The sequence below is a fragment of the Apus apus genome, chromosome 2, assembly GCF_020740795.1.
Source record: "Apus apus isolate bApuApu2 chromosome 2, bApuApu2.pri.cur, whole genome shotgun sequence".
Taxonomy (NCBI): domain Eukaryota; kingdom Metazoa; phylum Chordata; class Aves; order Apodiformes; family Apodidae; genus Apus; species Apus apus.
Genome location: NC_067283.1, coordinates 58,798,045 through 58,823,456, shown reverse-complemented (window position 1 = coordinate 58,823,456; position 25,412 = coordinate 58,798,045). Strand labels below are relative to the sequence as shown.

The window sequence follows — 25,412 nt, the reverse complement described above, 5'->3', positions numbered from 1 at the left end:
ACAGTGTGATAGGCACTGCTGGGGCCCTAGAACAGCACCGGGCTAATGAAAGCACATCTTGTTCACATCTAACCAGATTAAGAAGAGTAAGCGAAGGACTATGCAGAAACACTGCACCCTACAATAAGGCGTCTGTCTTATTACTTTCAAACCCTAATAAATGTCACTAATTTGCCTTTTTTTTGGAGAGCATGATCTGGGAAAAAATGCTGTGTGTCATGTGAGAGAAAATACTGTGGTTCATATTGGCTAGTACTGACTGTCACTTCTTATAGAAATTTAGAATTTTGTTTACAAATGCTGAAATTGACCAATTTCTTCTTTTGTGTGCAGAGTGATTGATGCTAAAGATTATAATCTGAAGAAAGTATTATTGTATTTTTATTGTCTCAAAATATATCATTCAGGATTTGAGAGAGTGTGCTGCTCTCAGTCTGTGTGACCCTCCAGCCTTCAGTAGAAAGGAAGAGAAAGTTCATGGCTTTAGAGTACTGTGAAAAGACTGGGAGATACTGGGACAGAAATATCATCTTGTAGAAGTCATTCAGGTGCTCATCAACCTGGACACAAAGTCAAGGTTTCTTCCAAGACTTAAGCTCTCAAACTTCAGCTTTGTGCTATAGTCCCCTCTCTCCCTCACTCTCTGTGCAAAGAAGGGTATCTTCAAGGCTGTGAGGAAGTTGTTCTACTGATGTGGCAGTGCAAATACCATGTGATTGACTGCAGTCAATCTCAATGTTTGAAGAGACTCAGCTTATTTGTGGGGTACCCAGAGACATTCTGCAACTTTGAAGTAGAGGGGTCCCTCTGCTCGAAGGGTATTTCAGCCTTGGCATCAGAGCTTTGCTGCCATGTAGCCACATGGAGGTGTGAAACATTCACATTTTTTTGGTGGGAATGTTATGCTGTCCTTCCGTGCCCCTTGAGTTCATGAGCTTCTCAAGGATCTCCATGTATCAATAACCTAACTTGTCCAATTTTATATTAGAAGAGATTTCTTTAAATGTATTTAGCAATGTGTGATATACACTCACTATGAAACAGCATTAAGATTACACATTCAAGTGAAATAGGAGAAATACATTTGTTTTGGCTTTCAACTCAGAGATGCCCAAATCTAGTATTTCCATGGAAACACTGTCATACAGTATGTGTGAAATCTCCTCTATTCCTATTTTTATTTTTAGAGAAGCAGGTTGATATAAAGTTTTTTATAAGCTCAAAGTTATAACTTACTGCATCATATTAACAAATAATGGAAATCTTCTTCCTTATTTTTGAGCAGTGGACCTGAGATGGATTTGCATTCAGGAAAGTCAGACTTTGCTGTTAGTTAATGTTGCTGCTGAGCAGATTTCCAGAGGTACGTTTGGGGTGGGAAGTGTTCTGCCATAAACTACTTAGTGATGCACAAGAAAGTAGAGGTAGTGTTGCTGGAATAACCAGTTTCTCTTTAACTAGCTCTAGTGTAAATGGGAAACGCCAAGAAAGTCAGAGCAATGTGAAGAAAGGTCAAAGGAAAATTAAGATCCTAAAAATACTTGTATTTTAATGTCTTTTTGCGTTTTTAAATGTTGGGAATAAATGTTAATGCTCTTTTCTTGCATTTAATTAAATATTTTTAATAATGGGGAAAATTTCCCTCTGTGTAGTAACATAATATTTTGAGCCTGGTATTTTTAGTGAGTTTTAATTAAAGTAAATTCACAGAATCATGGAATCATAGAGTCGTCAAGATTGGAAAAGACCTTCAAGTTCATCAAGTCCAACCATCCACGCTACAACCCCTAACCACTAAATTGTCTTATGAAACACCATGTCTACCCCTTTTTTTAACATCTCCAGGGATGGTGCCTCCACCACCTCCCTGGGCAGCCTATTCCAATGCCTCACTACCCTTTCTGTGAATAAATATTTTCTAATATCCAGCCTGAACCTCCTCTGGTGCAGTTTGACCCCATTGCCTCTTGTCCTATCACTGGTCACCAGGAAGAAGAGGACAGCACCCACCTCACTACAACCTCCTTTCACGTAGTTGTAGAGGATGATGAGGTCTCCCCGTAGCCTCTTTTCCAGGCTGAACAGCCCCAGCTCCTTCAACCTCTTATAAGACCTGTTCTTCAGGCCCCCTCATCAGCCTAGTTGCCTTTCTCTGCACCCTCTCCAGCACCTCTCTTTTTCTCCCTGAGCATCAGCCAAAGCTCCCTGTTCAGCCAGGCTGGTCTTCTATGCCACCTGCTTGCCTTACAGCACATGAGGATGGCCTGCTCCTGTGCCTTCAAGACTTCCTCCTTGAAGAGTGTTCAGCCTTCCTATACCCTTCAGAACAGATTCCCAAGGGCTTCTGGCAATCAGAGTATTGAACAAGGTAAAGTTTGCCCTTCAGAAGCGTAGGGTGGCAGTTTTGCTGCCCCCCCTCCTGGCATCTCTAAGAATAGAGAACTGTAACAGTTTGTGGTCGCTGTGCCCAAGACAGCCTCCAACCATCACATTTCCTACCACCCCTTCCCTGTTCACAAAGAGCAGGCCTAGCAGGACACCTTGCCTGGTTAGTTCGCTCAGCAGCTGTTTAAGGAAGTTATCTTTGACGCATACCAGGAACCTTCGAGACTGTTCCCTGTCTGCTGTGTTGTAGTTCCAGCAAGCATTAGGGAAGTTGAGTCCTCCACAAGAACAAGGGCGAACGACCATGCAGTTCTGCCCAGGTATTTATAGAACAGTTCGTCCACCTCACTTCCCTTGTTGGAAGGTCTATAGCAGATTCCTACAGCAATATCAGCCTTGTTGGTGTTGCCCCTAATCCTGATCCAAATGCACTCTACCTTGTTATCATTATAGCCTAGTTCTAGACAATCATAACAATTCCTAATATACAGGGTCACACCACCACCTCTCCTTCCTTGTCTGTCTTTCCTGAAAAAGTTCCAACTCCTCTTCTTACCTTTTTGGTGGGGCAGTACAGAACAAGAAGAATATGCATTACTGCACCATAAGGATGTTTGATCCTATACTTGTCTGCTGAAAATTTTGACTGTTGTGTGCTGAGTATGCCTTGGACACATTTGGGTTTTCTTTTCCTCCAGCTGCTTCGTATTTTATCATGCAAATTTGTCAAAGAAATCAGAAGCGTTGGCAGAAATAATACAAAATAAACACCTCCTATAGGAAATGGGGGGTTCTCCATCATTTGCAATCTCGAAATCTACATTAGAAATGTTTATGAAGAATATCCTGACAGTTGAGTAGACATTATAGATATGGTGCAGAAATAATTGGTAGACTTTCTTTACTTTGTGTTATAAAAGGGGTAGATCTGGATGATATGAGGGTTTCCTTCTGGCCTTGGAGTGTATCACTCTGCAGGGTTTTAAAATAAACCTATTTGTAAGGAGAATTGTTGACACACCTGCAAAATGAGGGAAGTCCTTGTACTTCCCTACTCTCCTTTCTGTTGAAAGGCAAGGATTCTTGTGTAACTCAAAAATCCTGAGGAAGATTTCCCTCAGACTTAAAGTTGAAAAAAAGACTCACCACAGTATGGAGAGCAAAACCATGGAAAATTTCAGCCCAAGAAAAATATCTCAGAGGCTGTGAAAGCACTTGGGTTTAAATAAATTGTTTTACACTTCACAGATGGTGTTTGAGTTAAACCATTATGTTCGATGAATCAATAGAGAATAACCAATCTTGATGAGATTATGTCTAGACTTGCATTTTCCAATTTTACAGGGCTGAAAAATCTGAATATGCAGTTAAGTGGCTGGAGGTGTATGGAGTGGTCTTTTCTTTAAGCCACATTGAGTTAAAGCACATCACTTACTCCCTCAGGGCATCAGTAAAGAGTTAAAAAAAGCTTCCATAGCAATGCAGGAAAGGTTGTTTTTATGCAAAACTAAGTTGCCTGCTCTAGTGATACTGAAGTCCCAGTTACAAAAGAGAAGTGTCAGCTGAGGAAACAGTCACACAATAAGACAGTTAGCTCTAATGCTTTTTTTGAATAGAGGGACATAAATTGTGTTGCAGCTGGCTTTACAAAGACATTTTATTTGTGTAACCCCCAAAAGGAGCTTTTGCTTTATTCTCAAGTTATTGAAGTAATTTTTGTTATTTATAGGGGCAAAGCTTGAGAAAAAGCCTCTTCAAAAATGATTTGGATAGTGACTACAATAGGGTGGCTGTGCAGCAGGGATTCAAGGCTACTCTTCAAGCATTCCAGAGTTCTAAAATGTACAGATCAGAAGATCTTCTTAAGAGCTTCCTCTTTCTTCAGGGTTGGTCATGTTCACTGTTTTAACCTGGCTTCACAAACCATGATCAATGATTTCTTCTGCAATCCCTAGCAATGCTCTTGGCTCAAGAAGAAATATCATTTAACATTTTTCTGTACAGTGTTTACTTTTTTTGGTTTTCCATACTTGTTAACTGGCATATTCCTAGCACAGTCTTAATTTCCCCATGTAAATGTAAACTCTGCTGTTGCTGAAATGCCTTTTGGTTAACAAGGTCTGACATAGTACCGTCCTTTTAAACTTTCATAGTATGATACTGGCATGAAAGAAGAACAGGACAGGTATTATTAATGGCTGTTAAGAAGACTTTGATTTAAAAATTGTACTATCTTGTTAATTTATTTACACCTTTTACTGTAAGGTTTTTTATTAAACATACTAGTACAGGCTTTGTTGCAGTTACTCAGAAGTAATGTTGCTCAACTTTCAATACAGTCAGTATATGAGGATTGTAGATGGTGGAAAGGTGAAAGAGAAGCTTAAGGCTTTCATTCTCATATCTTCTTACTCCTTTAATGGCACATGCTATTTGAAAAACAAAGCAAAAGAACTGTGTTAAGAAATGTGAAATGAAAGAAAATACAGAAAATGGAAGCTGAGAAGCACTGGGTTTGGCATGAGCAACCAGATGTGCCCTGCCTTGCTGGCTGGGCACTGTGCCTTGGAAGGGGATACCTGGAAATTTGTGCTTCTGTGGGTTTCAGTTCTGCTTCTCAGATCTACTGAGAGTAATGATTTACTCCAGAATTGGCCTAAGAAATTTCCTATGCCAGTCTGCTGCTGTGTGAAGTTTGTTATGTGGATGTCCAATCAGGGAAATTATGGTGTGCAGGGATCATGCTGTCGTGCCAGGCTGCCAAGGATCTGTATTCAGTATTCCTTGGAGCAAGGATGCTGTTGTGATCTGAAGTTTTATTTTGTTAGTGTTTTATTGCTCTTGTGATTTCTTCATGGCAATGTTTCGTAATTTTGTAGTTGAATATCCCAGAGGTCAGGAGCACTGGTATATGAGCTGGGTTACTGAAGAAAAATAACTCACATTTGAACGATGAGGCCAACTTTTTTCATGGCAGACTTAGAATTCACTGAAAGTGTAACTCCACTGAAATTACATTGATGTAATGATTCAACAGAGTATGTAACAGCATTAGGAAGCTGAGAGAGAGAAGGTGGATGTGCAAGGTGAGGATTTTTGTATTCTGTTCAGAAAAGGAAAAAAAAAAAAAATTTCCCAGGCCTTTTAGGGTGGAAGTATCTTGATTTAAATGTTCTGCCTGTCAAGGGTCCCGTGGTTTTAAACATTTCCTCAGAAGAGAGTGTGCCCTCATCTGTGAAATGTTCATGGATCATTTCCCCTTCACAAGATTATTTTAAAAAGAAAAAAATAAATGTTAAAATGTTTTTGGCTTCTCCAAGCTACTTTTTCAGGCTACTCCACAGGTGCAGATTAGAGTCCTTACTTGCCTTGAGGGATGTTTTTCCACACTCACTCCACTCATTCACAGATGGACAGGTAAAGTCAGTATTGTTCTGACCTTGTATTTCCTTGTTATAGGGAAACCTTATCACATCACACACACTTTCTTTTGTTTTCCTGCCTTTTCAACTAAGGACATGCAGTTTGGTTACAGTAATGAGCACCCATTGGATCAAATGTGTGCTTCCAGGTGATCAGGTTGTACGGTGTCAGACTGAGGTTGTGGATGTGGATGACCAAATTTGGTGGCTATCACAGTTCACCTGTGTTGTGGGGGTGTCTCTCCACAGTAATGGCAAGCTTTTTGGGGGAATAAGTCTGAACTATGGTGCCACATTTGTTGATGTACCTTTCCCATGACTTGGAGCACTTCACAGTTATCTTTTAGGCAGAGAGAGATCATCATGTTACTAAGTCATTTTGTTAACATTTTCTGAGAGGACTGAGTGGTAAGACAGAGGTCCTGGCACAGTGTGCTTAACATGCTTCTGGTTCCTGCTTGAGAACTTGAAAAAGTCTTAGTAGTTCTGTTGTCGTTTCCGTAGTTGATGTAAAATGGAGAACCTGAAGAAATGCGGATGTTTGGCGGATGAAAAGAAAGATGTTCTCATCCTCTTACTAGACATGTATTTATTGGTTATAATATATTATTAAGAGCTATGACCTGTTTGGTTTAGAGAATATACGTATGTTTGACAATCACTGTATCCCAAGATCCAGAAGACCAGGCCTCACAGACAAAAGTTAGGTGACAACAAGGAGCATGAAGCCTCTGGAAGGCCCATGGATACATCCTGCTTAACAGTATTTTCCTAACAGCCTGGGGAACATGCATGAAAGTGAATCTGGCCAGAGATGGCTTGTGTTTATCAGGAAAGCTGTTTTGCTCATCTCTGCTAGCTGTAGGCTGTAGCACCTCCTGAGGATCGTAGTCCTCTGGAACTCTCTTTGAGACACCTTAAATGAGATTGTAGTCCCTGTGTTGTTGTTCAGTGTCATCTTTAGACAGTTGCCAGTGCACAAGTTTATTCCTAATCTAGAAACAAAGGAACTCCTCTTATTCATCTTCAGTTTTACTTTCTGAAAGGATCTCAAGTTGGGTTTTCCATCAAGGAGCACATTTGTCTACATTATTCTTCTAAAGCAGTGTGAAGAGAGTTTACTTGAAGCAATTGATTCTGCTGTGGGAATATTTAGTTCATCCACTTTCTGAAAGCCAGAGGCTGTAAAAAAAAACATTTTGTATTTCCGTTACACAGTGCTTAATAAAAAAACATAATGGAACAGAAAAGAGGTGAAGAAAATGTGACATTTCAGGATGAGTCATGTGACTTATGTTATAATACAGATCTTAGTGTTTAGTCGATTATTAAGTAATCCTCTCCCTGTCATTGAACCGATGTGTTTAATCTAAATATTTATTTAATAAATCAACACTAAACATACAATAAGTAAATAATTATTTAAAGAGAACAGAGGAATGTAAAGAACAATAATTGGAATTCCTGTTCTGAAAAATTGCCAACAACAGAATAGTTGTCACATTTCTTTGCAGTCACTGAAAAGCTGGGAAACATGAGACTGAACAGTTCATGCCTGTAGTGATGCTCCCTCTTTGATTTTTACTGATGAAATATAAAAGCTTAAATTGCTTCCTTCCATGCTTTTCTTGCTCTGCAGGAATCAAATTCTAATCCAAAATTGTTGTTAACTGTCTGTTGCGGTCTGAGTTCGACCCGGGCTAGAAAAACTTGAGTTGAATCACAGATCGCCCCTTCTCTTCTCCTCAATTAGAGGAGGAATAGCCCCCAGCTGGCTGGTTTTACTTTCCCAGTGGATCTTACTCAAATTCCCCCTCACACACATTCTGGGGTGAGGAGGACAAAGCTCATGGGTCGAGACAACGGACAAGGAGGGTTCTTCACCGATTAAGGTCCCAGGCAAAACAGACTCAACTTGGGGAAAAAATAATAATTTAATTGCACACTAATCAAATACAGACAGGACACAGACAATACAAAGAGCAGGGCTTACATACGTTATCCCCAACCCTCCCTTCTTCCCAAGCCCAAATTGCTTTGTTCCTGGTTTCTTTCCCTCCTTCCCTCCAGTGGCACAGGGGGAGAGGGGATGGGGTTTAAAGTCAATTCACAGTCTGGTGGTTCTTTTTACTCCATCCTCCTCAGGAAGAAGGATTCCTTACAGTCTTTCCCTCCTTCCCCAGGGGCTCCCTTCCAATGGGAGAGTGTCCTCCATGGACCTTTCCTTCACAAGTCCTTCATACTAGGTCCTGAGCAAGCTGCTCCAGTGTTGGCTTCCCACAGAGTCATGGGCTGCTTTGGAAACAGCCTACTCCCCTGGCACCAGGGTCTTCCACAGCTGCATAATCAGAGTCCACTGGCCACAAAATCCAAGTCCACTGGCCAAGTGCACCCCTCCTGGCATCTTCAGGGAGTGTTCCACCATGAGTGCAGGGGGACAGCCTGCCATCTCGCCATAGGTTCCAGGGAAGCTTCTTCTAGGGCACCTTCTTCCCCTTCTTCACCAACCACCAGCGCCGCTCTGCCTCCTCAGCACAGCTCTTCCTCCTTTTTTTAAGTGTTAGCTCTGCTCAGGTCTTACCTCAGTTCTTTCGTATGTTAATTGCAGATGTGCATCTATTTTCCCTCTCATAGCTTCTTGGCTGGTTTTGGAGCAGAGGGAGTTTCTCAGCTTCTTACAGGAGCCACTCCTGTGGCCCTTCCCCCACTATCAAAAAATCTGCCAAACCAAGCCAGCACAGGGAGTAGAGAAAATAAAGGGGAATGGGCATGATAGCATGTGGTGATCTAGATTGTTGTTTTACACTTCTCTGAAGGTATCTGGAGTCTTTGGGTTGAGGACAGGTGTGACACATCCCGTGTGACATTGTTATAAGCAGATCAGAAAATGCAAAAGCCACATTTTCCTGGGCGCAGGGGGATTTGTGACCACAAAACCGTGAGCTTTTATTTGGCACTTGGTTTATCACAGCTTCCCTGCCTGGCACTGGTGTAGTTACTCAACCTCTCATCTGTAAAAGATGGGCATATCTTCTTAGTGATTCCGTCTCATTTTAAATTCTGTTTTATTTACCTCACCGTGTCTTGTGAACATTACTGCAGCAAATACTATGAAGGATCTATATATCAGTTATAGGAGTTGCGAAGAATTGGAGGTACAGTCTATGGTTCTCAAGGTGAGCATGTAGGACACCTGTCTGCATTTAGATTGTTTCCTCAAAATGGTTAGGTTTGGCTTCCACTAAGATTGTGTGCTTTTAGTTTTATCTTCAGTTTTCTGCAGTTGATAAGGTACATTTTCAAGTGAAGATTAAAGAAAAACCTGCCCTGGGACTCAAGTAGATTTACTAGCATAACGGCTAATAGCCTGGAAAGAAAAGTGTTACATTTGTGAAAGAAACAGAGCCATCAGAATGCATAATGGAGTTTCAACTCTCTGAGTTTGGATGCAACAGAATTTTCTGATACATGACTTCTTGCTCTTCAGAGTTTCAGTACATCTTGGCTCATTATTAGCTAAGACAGAGATTAATGCTTCTCTGGAAACAAAATATGTTCCTTAGAAGGATCTAAATACTCTCAGGTGTATGTATGCAGTAATTTGCACTTAACTCAGTTGAGAGCTTGATGTATCTCAGAGTAGGCACTGTCTAGATCAATGTAACTGGGACTGATACTCTGCTATGTGTATCTTGATTCATGTTACTAGAGTGACACATAGAGTATGAACAAGAAGCAGGAGGCACCCATCTGTGTGAAATACTCATTTAATTTCTGATGCAAAGCTAACACTATAAGAATTTGTCAGCAATTTTTTTTTTTTAGTGGGACATAATAAAATGAAGCCACATCCATCCAAGCTGTATTTGCAAATCTTAAGTGTGGCTGTAGCCGTGCGAACACAGTCGGCTTCTGTTAATAGAATCCATCTGGATGTTGTACAATTCCCTGATCAGAAGACTCTTTGTATTTGCATAGTCTGTGTTTCCATTTGGATGCTCTTCAGATGTACGTGTGTTAGCTAACATCCACATGAGAAGCTTATGAGTTTTGAAAGTAATGTTTATCAAAATGTACAAATTCAGTGTACAAAAGGAGGAGACAATGAAACATAATATTACATTGCAAAATTAATAGAGCACACATTTATGATTCTGTGCTTGCTTAATTTTAATAGCAAAATGATTTATTTGCTCTACACTTTAAAATGTGCAGTTCACTTAAATTTTGAGCAAATGCGTTATCTTCTCAAACTTTTTTACCCTCAAGAAATTTACAGTAAAAATATGCCTGTTCCTAGTCTTTAATGTTGAAAGTTACAGGAAAGAGTCGTGTGGATAGACACATAATAAGTTTGCATGACTCAGACTTTTAAAGGATAGATAAAAATAATTTGAAAACCTAATGTTCTCTAGATGTTAATATTTCCAATCAGACACACTCTTTCAATAAAACTGAAACTAATGTTTGAATGAACATTTTGACTATTTTGTTGAAGCCTAAATTGTGCTTGTTTGCTTCTATCTGCACTAATTATTTTGTATGATAATATGGAGACATCTAATCAAGCTCTCTTTTTCTCCCCCTTTTAGTTAACGGTCTAACGATGCTTGGATTTGCAGGTGAGCTTTACTTCTAAAATTCAAACTTCTGTTTCTGCTTTGTTAGTGGCAGCCATTTGAGAAGTGCCTCTGTTCTATATCATTTAAATTAGTCAGCTGTCATGCATTTTTTACAGTTGGTCTTCTCCACTGACTGTATGAGCAGAGTGTGTTGTAGTGTTTTGTAAAGGTTGGTTTCAATAGTGATGGTAAAACTGTGGAAATGTTCATAGTTTTGAATCTCTTTGGCTCATGTCATCAGGTTGTTCCTGTCAGATGACTCTGTCATAACTTTTTCTATTCCCTTGCAAAATATTTGATTTCTGAAGAGAGCCAACTGAAAAAAAAAACAACAAGGCCATGGAAAAATCCATTTAAACACTCTGCCTGGAAGAGGCTCGAGTAAATTTTCAGTGCACGTGATGTAATGGAGGAGAAACTTGTATTCTCTTTGATTTATAGGTTTATTAATCAAGTGGTAGCTTGCTGTTTAGAATACTCTGCCAGGGAGGGCAGCTTTGCTTAACTTTTATCAAAGCATCAACACAAGGTTTACGTTGCCAGCTATGCAATATTCATATCTGGTTTTAAATTCTGCCTAGGTTTAGTGTTCATATGCAGGTCTAGCCGTGGAAAGGATAACTTTTAAGTGCTGCAGCTGCCAGATTAATTGGAGGGAATGTTTAAATAGGCAGGGTCTGTGCTATCATGTTAACTTCCCAAGGACAAAAATACACTGTCTCTGTTTCATAATTTTCACCATTTCTATCACTGGTGATGAATAGTAGTTCTTATGTTTTTCTGAAATGGATGAAGACTCAGTTCTTAGAGCTCTAACAGTCAGACGTGATGAAAGAGGTAGGGTTAGATCCCCATGAGTCACTGACTGTCCAGCCGTACACTTGGAGAGGTTTGTGCTATGCGTGAAGTAGTAGGTTTAGGGTCACAGGTTCATCATAGGCTGTCCAGTTAAGGGCCTGCTGCTCTTGGAAAGCAAAGCAAAGTGTTTCTTTGGTCAGATGTGATGGCTGCCTGTTGTTTGGCACGTGGCATCACTGAGTCAGTGGCTTCCCACCTAAGGATTCAGCTGCACTAGCTGGACTTAAATTACAAGGCATTCCAGCCCAGGGTCCTAAGGAGCCATCTCCATCATGGGTGAGGCATTTAAAACATAAAATCACATGCTCCGTTTCCAATGGAGATGTTGATGGTTCTGATTGATGGCTGTGTAATTATGTGAAGCCTCAAACCAGTCATGTTGCCTTAGTTTTTTTGGACCAAATAGTAAAGAACAGTGCCCTGTTGAGCATGAGGGCTGCACCTGGCTTCTTGTCAGCCAAAGGCATGTACACCTTTGACCTCATTTCACCGCACAGTGGGTTTGGCTGTCACCACACAAAATTAGAAACAGCAAATAATTGCAGTATTGGAGTCCTGCTTTCAAAGTAACTAATAGAAGGAATAGGAATACCTCGTCTCCCCGGTGTACAGAGTCTCAGTGTAGGTTCAGAAAGAAAAGCTGCAAGACCTGATTCTACGTGACTTACTTTTTCTATGGTTGAAAATTATGAAGTGGTTTGTTCTTGTTGGCTTTATTCTTAAAAAAAGCTGTTCCTCCAGAGTGCTGAGGAGGGTTAACTGGCTTATGGGTTTGTTAGCATTATAGTTTTGTTCAGCTTAATACTTTTTCCAGATTTGTGCTTCTGTAAAGAAAAGCAGGAATAGCTCATTTAATTTAGTCATTTATATTAAGTATGTTGACATACATGTAGGTAGGTTTTAGTATTCTACAAAATGTATGCATTTTGTATATAGAAGAACATTCAAAATAGTGGCATTTATAAAGGTAAACCAATTTAACTAGTTAATCAAAACAGCCTTATCAAAATTAAATGCATTCATTAGTCTGAATAGATTTTTTTTCAGAATTTTAGTTTTATTAGAAATACCAAAATTCTATCATGTATTCCAATGTAGGCATGGGCTAGGTGAGAAACATTTTGACTCTAAATATTGTGGAGTTGACATTACAGTTTGCAAAATATATACAGGCTTACTCAAGTCAAAGTTAACTCTTTCTTTGCAAGTAGTTGTATGCTGTAACATCAACATCTGATAATGGTAGATAATTGTGGATATAAAGTGGATATACTAAAAGTTTAATTGTGACTGTGGGAATTCAAACCCTTTAGTTGTTAAGTTGTACAAAAATTTCTAATGTTGAAGTACATTTTAAGTCATATAGTTAGTTGAATGGGATGCATGTGTAAGCTTGAGAAGTTTTTTCTACACTGAAGTATATGATCAGTAACTCCAGTTAGGTTTTAACTAAAAATGCAAATGAGCAGTTGTAAGTTTGTATGAGAAGAAACTAAGTAAAGATTAGAAAAGTGACTAAGTACATTCCTCTATGCTAGGTCTAAAAAGATTATACTAAATATGGTAACCTATAGTATTTTATACTAAGTTATGTTTTCAATACACTTATGGAAAGGTATATTTTACCTGGTTTCTGAAATTGTTTAGAAAGCTGAATATTAGGTGTACAACATCAGTGGCAAGCGGAATTATGTCAAGAAGTTAATGAGTGATGTGTTCATGCTTCTTCTGTTTCAGTGTTTGAGATTTAAGGTGCTTTCTGATTTTGCCTAGGTGCACATGAACAGACTAATCTCTGCAATGAATTTCTCATGTTAGAAAAGTTGCCTGCTTGTGGAAAATCCTTTGAAGATATGATGAAGAAAGTGGACTCTGAAAAATGGTGCAACCTGACAGAATTTATCATGTAAGAGTCAGGTTTGGTTTTGATAGTTGTCACCTTACAGTGGTGTTTGTCCTTTAAAAAAATGATTACCCAAGAAAAATGTAACATCTACATCCCTAATATATCCCTAGTGCATGTAAAATGTTTGTGTTCCAGATAAATGGAAACCCTCCTGTATTTGCTTGCCAGTTGCAGAGAACTGCACTGTAGCTCTGAAGTTCCTGCAAAATGGCCCCATGCAGACAGAGAGACCCAGCTCTTTACTTGAAGAGCATGCAAAATAGAGCACTTTTTGATAGAGAATAACCAGTGGGCTAATCAGTAATAGCTGCTATTGCTTATATGTCACACAGTTATGTTTGTATTTAATCTATATTTCTGTGCGTTTTAGGCAAATATTACTTCAAATATATTTTTTTTCTGTGAAACCACTAAAGAAATGTACTTTTAGAATCACACTATTCTATCTCTTGGTAACAATGCAATTCACTCCTCTGATTTCTTTTTTTCAGTAAGATGACAGTAACATTTCCTCAGACACAGTTTCAGAAATCCACCTTTTGCAGATTGCCTTGTCCAAATGTAAAATGGCTTGTCCTACTGAAACTACTACAGCTTGTTTCTTTGTCTGCCATATAGCATGGAAAAAGTGAACATGACTCAGTTTTATCTGGATGACTAAAGTACTGCAAGACTGATAGTAGTAAGGGTGGTGGTTTTATTTTCTTATCTCTATTCCTGTTCTGTAGTTGCTGGAGGTATTTAAACATATCACTATAAAGCTGCACACTTCAAAGTTTGCTCTGAGGAAACTCACAGTGCTTGTGTTTTGGGGGCTTTTTTGGCTGTGTGTAGCGTCTACTTCAGAGCATGTCTGCTCATGCATAATCCTTCTTTTTCAGAAGCACTGAGTACCCTCTACACCAACTGAAATCAGAGGAAGCACTTCAGAAAATAAGATTCAGGAGAATTAGCTCTGGTGTAGTACGAGCCAGCCTGAAGCAGAACATCTTCATGGATTTGAAACTATGCTGGTGTTGTTTCAGGGATGCTCCTGAGGCAGGGTTAAGCTATCTGCCACCCATTGGTTACAGTGTTATTTAGCCTCAGATATATTCTTGTCTCATTTGATCTTTGGTCTTGTCTAGGACTGAGTATCACTTCATGTGATGCAAGATTTTGCAGTCAACTTATGCAAGATTTTAACTAGCTGATTACCAAGAGACACAATATGCAATGAAATGTTGGACTGCTGTGCTATGTTGCAGCAGTTCCCCACTTTCCTCTTGCCACTTACACCCATGTTAAAATGTGCCACCTGTTGATAATGTTTCCTAATCTGACAAAACTTAGATGCCCTTCCATCTCAGCACTTTAATTTGCACATCTTAGATTACTTAAACCTTACAATCTTTTAAAAGGTAGATTCTTAAAACTCATGGCACTGAAGTGAAAGGTGCATTCAATGCAGCTCTTTCCAACCATCCACCTTACAACCCCTAACCACTAAACCATCTTACAAAACACCATGTCTACCCCTTTTTTTAACATCTCCAGGGGTGATGCCTCCACCACCTCCCTGGGCAGCCTATTCCAATGCCTCACCACCCTTTCTGTGAATAAATATTTTCTAATATCCAGCCTGAACCTCCTCCGATGCAGTTTGACCCCATTGCCTCTTGTCCTATCACTGGTCACCAGGGAGAAGAGGCCAACACCCACCTCACTACAACCTCCTTTCAGGTAGTTGTAGAGGGCAATGAGGTCTCCCCTTAGCCTCCTCTTCTCCAGGCTGAACAGCCCCAGCTCTCTCAGACACTCTTCATAAGACCTGTTCTCTAGACCTGTCATCAGGCTAGATGCCCTTCTCTGCACCCTCAGGCAGCACCTCGATGTCCTTCCTGTACTGTGATGCCCAAAACTGCACAGTACTCAAGGTGCAGCCTCAAGAAGACTGAGTAGAGGGGCAGGATCACCTCCCTGGTTCTGCTGGTCACACTATTCCTGATGCAGGCCGGTATGGTGTTGGCTTTCTGGGCACACTGTCCTATCTTCTGAGCAGTTCTCCAGCCACTTTTCTCAAATCTTGTGCTAAAATTTCTTTTCTTTTAGTGAAATATTTTTCAAGGTTTGGAGTTGACCTAAGTCTTTGAGTTCTCTTGATTTTCAATTAGAGTTAAGTATCCACCTTGCCTTTATCCTTTCCAATTACACTTCCCCTTTGGTGTCACTTTAATTACCTGTGCAAGACAATTTCTGTCTACTAATGAGACTGTTTTTAAGAAGAAATGGGTCAGTCTGAGGCTTTGTTCATATTTCCCTATATGCCATACCAGAAGAATTCCAGCCTCTTCCAGAGGAAAATCTTTCACATTTTTACATAATACACAGTTTTTTAAAACTTCTATCACTTATATTTTAAATTCTAGCTTAGGATAGGGTGGAGGGAGGAATTTGCTTTGGAATTTATTTCCTGAATCAAGCATTATTTATTCAACCATTATTAGTCTGATTGCAAAGTTATCTTAATGGTTCATTGCACTGAAAAACCAGCACATTTACATCTGTCCTTAAGAATTTTACTCTTTGGAGAACAGACATTGTGGTTTGAAGTAACTCTTCATAAAAGAATCACAAAATTGTAAGAGTTGGAAGGGACCTCTAGAGATCATCTAGTTCAGCTCCCCTGCTAAAGCATGATTTCCTAGAGCACATTACTCAGGACTGCATTCAGGCGGGTCTTGAATATCTCCAGAGAAGGGCGCTCCACAAACCTCCCTGTGCAGCCTGTTCCAGTGCTCTGTCACCCTCACTATAAAGTTTTTCCTTGTATTTCAATGGAATTTCCTGTGTTCCAGCTTGTGCCCGTTGCCCCTCATGATTTCTTTCAGCTACTCTGAGAGCTCCCAGTCAATCATTCTGTGTTTACCAGCCAAGGAATAGCTGTGGATTGAGAGGCTTAGAGTTTTAGCACTTAAGAGTTTTGGAGGAGAGTTCTAGAACAGTAGCACATGTAACGAGGAGATAGGGCTTTTCTGTTTCAGCAAAAGATTTACTGTAACAGACTTCTTCCTACAATCCCTATATTTCTTTTTACCTCATCAATCCTGTCTTCATGGCCCAGAGAGACCCTAATTTGCCCTGAGGCAATGACTGTATGGCAGCGCTCTGTTGTACCCGGAAGATGATACAATTCTGTTTTTTCCGAATTTAAATGTGAGTCCTGAGCAAAATAGGAGAGGACAAAATTTGACTTTAACTATATGTTTGAAGTGGATTAATTACATGTATGTGTATACCTGGTGGTATTCCCTGCTTTGATATGAACACAGGACAAGGTCTTTCCCCATGCTGAATAACCATTTCATCACCCCTACAGCCTCAGTGTAGTTTTGCTGGAACCCTTTACATTAAAAATTAATCCTACAAACAGAAGCAATAGGCTTAAATTCCATTGAAAATTATGCATGAGGTCTACCTGTTTTCCCTACATCTGTTGAAGATTTGGAAAAGGAATTAAGGAAAAAAACGTGTATGACTAGAGCTGAATTTGATCTCATGTTCTGGAAAAATAATCCTAAAGCTGTCGCTCAATTTTAAAGTCAATGTGAGTTTTGTCTTGTTTTGCCACCTTATGCTTTACCAAAGGGACAGGGTCAGCACAAAGGACACAGATGCTCAATCAAGGAGGTTAGCTTATCTTTACTGGATAAGGTTAAAAATTATACAAAAGCCACAACAAATACACACAATATCTGCTGAAGTCAAATACAGCAAAACTAAGATACTTACAGCAAAGTTGAAGCAAAACACGATAATGCATCTAATCATTACTACAGAAGAAGCAGCTATAGTGATTAAGAAAGATACATGACCAATTGCCCGTAATATGTTACTATCATCCAGATCTGCAGTTGCTGGGGAGTCCCGGTTGCAGCGAGAATCTGGGTAGCCCTTCCCGGCAATTGGGAAATCCTATGCAGTGCATCCACTCATAGGTGAGGTCTCCAAAGTTTGCTGCAAGAGTGTCCTAGCTTTATAATGTCAAATCAGGAAACCAGAATCACTTGCATATTTTTTGTTCAGAAACACGTCATGATACACCCCCTCGACCAACTGAGACTGAGGCTTGGTCAGAGCCCAGGCTGCAATTGGTGCTGTTCCCTAAAATATCTTGCCTAGACATATTATCAGCAAAAGCTATATTTTAATAGTCTGTTGCACACAAGTTACACAAGAGCTTCTAGACAGTTCATCAGCACCAGTCAACCACAAGTGTCTAAAATATCTGGGCTTTAGCTTAAGTTGTTTGTGAGTGATAGTTTAAACTAAGAATTACACCACAAAATTTAATAACTATACAGGGTTCACCTGTAGGTCAGCTCTGGCTTGGGCCTAATGTCCAAGCCCTAGCCCTTCATGTCTACTAAAATTTGGCCCAACTAAACTAAACTAATGATAAAAGTGCCTATTTTTGAAAGAAAACATAGTCAAAGTTAAAGAAAAGAAAGCCAGATTACATTAAGATCAATGGGAAAACAAACTGTGGAAACAAAATGTGCAATCCAAGATGAAATTGTCCAGTTGTTAAAGCTTGGACATAATCACTTCTGCTGGTTGAGTGTGTATGTAAGAGCTCTCCAAAATGGGTCATATTCTTGGTTGGCTCTATAAGTTTATTTCATCTTTCCCCATTGACTGCTTTAGGAGGTCTGATCTAGATTCTGGTGATTGCATCCAGCTCGTCATGTCAAAACATATATAGAAGATACTGTGAAAAGCTGCATTTGATTTGCAGCTAAAGTGAGGCACTGGTTCATGTAAGACAATTTGTTGCCATGATAACATGTCTCATGATTAGAAAGTGGAAGCCTTTGGCCCATTTTTTTCTACATTATCAGAAAAGCCTCAATTCTGGATTTTTGGATATGATTTTCTCATACAAGAGAAGTGGGGCTGCCTGAAGCCAAACCTTTGAGTGGCCAGCACACCCATGATTTTAGATCTAGAATAGTACTGATTAAATGGAGTTCCACTCTTACTGAGCTGTGCCATGTAGGGGGTGTGTGTCTGTATTTGTGTTAGGATTTATATCATAGTAGGCAGACTAGGACATTGGTTATGCATTATCTTGGATGCAGTCATGGTAAAATGTTTCAAATCACAAATGTACTTCCATAAGAAAGGCTCACTGTATTGTTGCCTGCTCTCCAGATTATCTTCCGCAGTGTTTTTGAGTAACATTCTGTATGTGTCTGAAGAGTAATTACGTATTTTCCCTGAAGATTTACTGGGAGAGGGAACCAAAATTCCGTATTTAGCCTGGTACAACCACTCCCAGATTTACAGCCCAGATTTTGTAGAAGACAGTATTCTTTGTCAGCGTAGCGTCTCTATGAAGAAAGGCTGAAAAAAACTGTGGCCTCATGTCAGTGTAATTTATTTGCCATTAAGTGTGATATAGAAAAATTTGGACTGCTGTGGTAGATGCATTTTCTACTTCTTTAATAGGGTGATCTTCCTTTGAGCATTCCATACAAATACAGTTGCTGCTTTTTTTTAAGCTTTCCGTGAAATACAGATAATGCTGATATTTCACCCTTTCTACCTGTGCATTTCTTTCACCTCCTAAAATACAAAAATTTGCAATAATTCCGAAGTAAAGTTTCCTTCTAAAAACTTCTAGAGGTCATGGCAGGAGTGGCAAAATCAAGCTGCTACTTACTACCCTCCAAAACCTATTACTTTCCTTCTGTGACTTATGCCTTTCTTTTCAAATGCAAAGAAAAGCAGTTAGGTGTAAGTAAAGCAATGGAAAAGAATGTCATATTTGAGTAGCTGTGTTGCCATTATGCTGGTAGCTGACAATAGGAATTTTTCATTGTAGAAATTTGTCATATATTATTTAAAAAATTGGAAAGAAAAAAGCAGTACAATTTATAAAATCTGACCGGATTGCTAGCTTCATGGCTGTGGTGAAAACATCCACATTCACTTGCTGTTTAGGATTGGCTCTTCTAGCCACAAAGTTTCTGAGAAGTTAATGTAAAGGCATGGCCTGTCTATGATTCTGTCTTTACATATATATATATCTTAAAGAATATCTTTAAGAGGAACTGCATTTCGGGTGAATTTGTTACTTTTGTGTGAAATATATTAGCTTTGCTTCATATTGTATAGACTAGAGTATGTCCTGATGAATGTGAATGAAGTGATTAGTTTGCATTCAGAGACCAAGATTCCACGTGAGGCAAGAATACACAATTACAGCATAATTACATTCATCCTAATCAATTCAGAGACTGAAATATGGTTACTTAATACAGTTGTACTTTCCTTTACTACATAGGAGAGCAAAAGACATTTTGTACAATTCATGGCTGTGAAAATGAAATCTACATTTGATAATTCCAGATGGGGTAGTGAATTAGCTTTTGGCTTTGGACACTACTTTCTAATATCTTCCCTTTGTAAGGGACCTATAAAGGTCACCTAGTCCAACCCTCCTACAGTAAGCAGGGACATCTCCAGCTCGACCAGATTGCTCAGAGCCCCATCAAGCCTGACCTTGAGTGTCTCCAGGGATGGGTCCTCCACCACCTCTCTAGGCAACTTGTTCCAGTGATCCACCACCCTCATATTAAAGAACTTTTTCCTAATAGCCAACCTAAATCTACCCTGTTCTAGCTTAAAACCATCATGCCCTCTCCTATTGTGAACAGTTCTTCCCCAGCCTTCTAACAGGCCCCTTTGAGGTATTGGAAAGTCACTGTAAGGTCCCTCTGGAGTCCTCTTCTTCAGGCTGAACATCATATTTTTAATGAATGATTGTAAGTATGACTTCTGAAATTTAATTGCATTTTTAATTATATGAAGACCTTAAGGCCATTTTGCTTAAAAATGCAAAGCCATCACTTTGATCTGCAGCATATTGTAGAAATAGCTGTGCTGCAAACTAGCAAAGACTTACTTAGCAACTTTTAATCTGATGAGCTTTCTTGAGTTTTCATTTTAGACACTGAAAAATCTTGTTTTTTTACAAAGGAAACCTTGCTTTGAAGAGCTTCTTTCAAACCAGTAAACAGGTTGAGTAAGGAGAAATGGGCCAATCTTGGGAGGCTGTTGAATTAAATACACAAACTTTCAGGATTTCAAATCTGGGGAAGTAGAACAATGTTATTTGTTATTTATATCACAATACATATTGTAACTGCAGTCTAGAAAACCTCCAAGTATGGGATGCCATTGCTGAAGAAAGGGGAGAAGATGATTGGAGGTTGTTCTTCATCAGTGTTAACTGCATCTTTCTTGTTGAGCCATTTGTTAAACTAAAAAATCTGGGCCTGCCACTGATAAAATGATGATGACTGTTACCATGCCAAAATTGTATGCTTTTGTAGTGCATTCTCCATCTCTTCAAGGCTTTAAGAGCTCAGAACTTTCTCTTCTTCACTTTACAGATGATTTTGCAAATCTTTATGAAAGTTGTTACCAGTGTAAGAAAAAGAGGGATTTTCTGAGCCTGCTACTCTGTAGGAAAAAAAACCACGTTTTCGTTACCAGTACCTGAAAACACTTCAGTTTTTACTATCAGATTTCAGTTTTTCAAGTGTTTTTTTCAACAAGTTTTGACATCTGTTACATTTATTTGTAATGAGTTACTGTTTTAAAAAACATAGTGAAATCTCATATTTGCTAGGAGGTCACCAATGTAAATACCACTTTTGGCTTATGGAAGTTCTGGAAGAGTTTTCAACACTGATGAAGTTAAGGTCACCTGAAGACACCAGTTACAATATTTTAGTAAGGATGCTGTGAGTCAAACTGAAGCTTACTGCAGTAGATGCATTGGACTAATGGCTGGTAGCTTGCACCCACAGCATGGAATTGGTGTGTCAGTGCTTATTTACCAAGTCAAACAAAAAATTGTTCAGGATACAAGTATATAATAATATGTATAAATATATAATGTGTTCGTATATAATGCATAATACATATGTATAATATATATGTGTGTATATATGTATATATGTGTATATAATACATATATATGTAATAATGTATATGTATATAATATGTATATACAAGTATTTAATAATATCACTTGCAAAAAATAGTGTAAGTAATTCAGAGGTTATCTTAGAAAGTATTTTGCTGTTAAATCTCATGACTGCCAGCTGATACACCTTTTCAACTCCTTTCATGCTCTCTTTGAATTTTACTGTGGCAAGATCAGTAATAGAAAACAAATTTAATGGAGCTTATTATTAAAGATTGTATTTCAAAATAAGCAATACATAAGATTTCTTCCTAAATATAGTTGGTGGTAAAATAACTGATAGACAGTTATAATTTATGCCATGCAAATGTCACGGACAGTGTAGTTTCAGAGACAGTGAAAATGCAAATGAAGATAAGCGTTTTATGAAAATGAATACTTAATAAAAACTTCTGTTCTTCTGGCTTGGTTTGCAAGACATTTTCTATATTCTTTTTATCTAAATGGATCAACCATAAACATATAATAACCCATATTAACTCAGCAGAGGCAAAAAGAGATTTTCTTGCTTCAGGCTACATGTGGTATTAGTCATGTTATTAACTGTTGACAGTACAATGAGGTATGAATTAATACCACCATTTGTTCTGTATTAAGGGTCTTGTTTCAATTACGGATGTTTATTATATAACAATACTTTTTAAAAGTATTTTATATGGTTAATTGACAAGGCTCTGGCATTTCTATTTTTCCATGCTAAACAGTATATAATGCAATGTTGGAAAGTATATTCAGGCAACAAATGCTATGTTGTGCACTCTGAAAAACATTAGTCACCTTCATCAGCCTATTGTATAATTTGCAAAGTGCAGACATTTAAGTTGATACCTGCATTGATAAACTTGATGGCAATGTATTAAATTACTGTAGTACTTACAAAAATAATAGAGGTACACCAGCTTTGTAAAATTAAATAATTTTTTCTGTGATAAGGGCTGAATGTGTAAGGATGGAAAGAACAAAGGTTGAAATGGCATAGTGCTTAGGTGAAAAATTATGAGCTTTCATGAAACTGATGTTCAACATTCCTCTTGGGAATACAAATGTCCTTCACACATTTCAATAACAACTGAAATGTAACATTTCTTATTAGGGTGAGTATCAGCTCATAATATAGATGGGTTTTAGGAAGGGAAATGTTAAAATGTACGTTCTGGCATCTAGAACTGGGTTCCATGTCTACCTCCATTGTACATCTTGTGGGACTGGGAGTTATCACTGAGTCTCTGAGTCTGATTTTTATCTTCAGGAAGGTAGCTTAAGTAGCAGAATGATCTTAAGATGGTCTGTGTTATGTGTATTTTATCACATTGCACTGTAATCTATCATATATTTTTTGCATCATATTACTGGGAAATATATATAACTGATACGTATCTAAGCTGACATGTTCTATACACGTGTAAGGTGTTAATGTTACTGCTTGTGAAAAAATAAGTAGAAAAATGTAAGATTGTTGCTGCTTTTGACTATCACTGTGCATGGGGAAAAAAAAAAAAAAAGTTTTTAATTGCCAGTATGAAAATAAGGCCGTGTTGTCATCATCCAAACAGGAATTGGATAAAGGGTCAAAAAGTAAAACCACTACTTGGCTAGTGACAGTGCTTAAAAATTAACAAATCCCGTGATAGCTTTCTTATGGCAAGGGTTTGTAATCTTTCATAGGTGATAGCTGTATTATTATAGAATCATGAATCATAGACTGGCTAGGGTTGGAAGAAAAAGATATCTAGATCCAACTCCCTGCATTTGCAGGGGCACTTCGCACTGGATCACGTTGCTTAGAGCTCCATCCAACCTGCCCTTGAATGCTTCCAGGGATGGAGCTTCCACAACTTCCTTGGGCAACCTATTCCAGTGTCTCGCCACCCTCACACTAAATAATTTCCTCCTGATGTCTCATGTGAATCTCCTCTTTTCAAGTTTAAATCTGTTGCCCCTTGTCCTATTGTTTTATGCCATTGTAAAAAGTCCCTCCACAGCTTTCTTTTAGGACCCCTTCAGATACTGGAAGGCCGCTATGACGTCTCCCCAGAGCCTTCTCTTCTCCAAGCTGAACAACCTGAGCTCTCTCAGCCTGTCTTCATAGCAGAGGTGCTCGAGCCTTCTGATGATCTTCGTGGCCCAGGAGCTCCAGTCCTAGGCACAGTACTCCAGATGGGGTCTCACAAGAACAAAGTAGAGTGGTGAATCACCTCCCTTGTCACTCTTCCTTTGATGCACCCCAGGACATGGTTGGCTTTCTGGGGTCAAACGCACATTGCCAGCCCATGTTGAGCTTGTCTGCTATCACCACCATCTCCTTCTTCTCAGGGCTGTTCTCAGTCCATTCTCCACCCAACCTCTGTTTGTGCTTGGAATTGCCCCGCCCCAAGTGCAGGACCTTGCACTTGACCTTGTTCAACTTCAGCCAGTTTGCATGAACCCACTTCTCAAGCTTATAGAGGTCCCTCTGGATGGCATCCCTCCCTTCCAGCATCTTGACCACAGCACAAAGTTGGGTGTTGGCAAACTTGCTGAGTGTGCACTCAATTTCACTGTCCATGTCACCAACAAAGATGTTAAACAGCACCACCCATCCATGGTCTCCATCTGGACATGGAGCTGTTGATCACCACTCTTGGAGTGCGACCGTCCAGCCAGTCCCTTACCCGCTGAGTGGTCCATCCATCAAATCTGTATCATTCCCGTTTTGATACCAGGATGTTGTATAGTACAGTATTGAATGCTTTGTACTGTTGTTTCTCAAATTACGAAGGACCCAAGGAGAAGTTGTGTAAACTCAGGAGAGCCAGAAGCTGAGAAGCAGCTGCCTCTCTCAGGTGACACCCTCAAGATGCCTCTCAAGGTCCCTCTTTTCTGATCTGCAGCCAATATTACTGAATGTCATCCAAAATCTCCTGCCATAGTATTTTTGCACCTGCTTTGTAGGGTGCTGACTTGTCTTTAAGCAACTCCACGAAGTGTTGCAGCACTCGTCTTCCATAAATAGTTGTGGAGAAGAAATAGGGTCCACCATTTCCTTCTGTTGGCTGTATGAGTTGTCAGAACAAACCTGGAAAGCCACAAAGCACAGGAAGTTACTTAAGGGGAAGGCATATGTCTTTACCTCCACAAGTAAGAGCGGAAGATGTAAGAAAGGAAAAAATGCACTTTCAATAATGTACAAGCTGTACTGTCAAAGTCACATTAAAAAACAATCGCATATCTGAATAGTAGATAAGCAGGACTTTTCTATACGTGTTGCTTCCCTTATCCAATCTTTATGGTATACCTTAAATAATTTTCTAATGTTACTGTTCCATTGATTCCATGGTTAATTTTTAATCAATTTTGGTCTTGTTTGTGACCTGTCCATGGACATGTTGCAATTTTAAAGAATACATTTATTATTCAATGCTGCAAACATCTCTTGTTCATTAGCTGTCCACTGTCTTCCCAAAGCAAATGGATTTTGTAATTAGAGGAATTGTATTGGTGTGTATAAAAATAATTTTCCATAAATACCTACATTCTTGGCATGGTCATGAAAGTTAAGTAAGGAGGGCAATGGAAATTATGATTCAACTTAGAAGCAGATCAGTTTTATTTATTATTGAATGAAAATTATTTATTTATTCATTTTTCCCTCTGTGCATTTGGCTGCAGTGGGTGTTTCTCAAAGTGTGAGCCTGGTTAACCTGTGATTTCTTTTTCACAGGTGGGTATTATATTTTTTCCCCTGTTTCCACTCTGAGAAATGATGGTCTCTGTTATAAAAGGCTTGTACTACTTTGGACTGAGTGGAATCCAAAAACAACTTTCATTCAGGAGATGACAATTTAATATCCTTTTATAAAATGGACTCCAAAGCAGCTTGTATATGTAAATGGAATTATTTAGGAGGGCTCTTCTGTTATTTCTTATCTAGTGAGGTTTTTTTCTGCTGGTCATAAAAATTACTATGTTCACAGGTGCCTGTGTTGAATAGCTGCCCGGAGGCTCAGCTGTGCAACACTGATCTGGATTAGAGCCAGATTTTCTTTGCTTGCATGTCAGCTTGGTTCATCTAGATGGTGAAACAAAAAAATTCGGAGCTTCCAAACCCCCTTGCTTTCTAACACTCCTCACCGCAGTGGGAGGCTAGGTGCGGCTGGGTAAGGATTCCGAGATCAAGACCCAATAACAACAAACAAGCTGTT

At 39.1% G+C, this 25,412-nt stretch overlaps 1 protein-coding gene across 1 annotated transcript in view; it reads left to right on the top strand.

The window, feature by feature from the left end:
• LOC127380768 (receptor activity-modifying protein 3-like) overlaps positions 1-25,412 on the top strand; it is a 43,184-nt gene that overhangs the window by 4,907 nt on the left and 12,865 nt on the right. The window contains exons 2-3 of the mRNA XM_051610245.1: positions 10,400-10,429; positions 13,061-13,193. Of these exons, the coding sequence (XP_051466205.1) occupies positions 10,400-10,429; positions 13,061-13,193 (163 nt within the window). The remainder of the gene's footprint in view (positions 1-10,399; positions 10,430-13,060; positions 13,194-25,412) is intronic.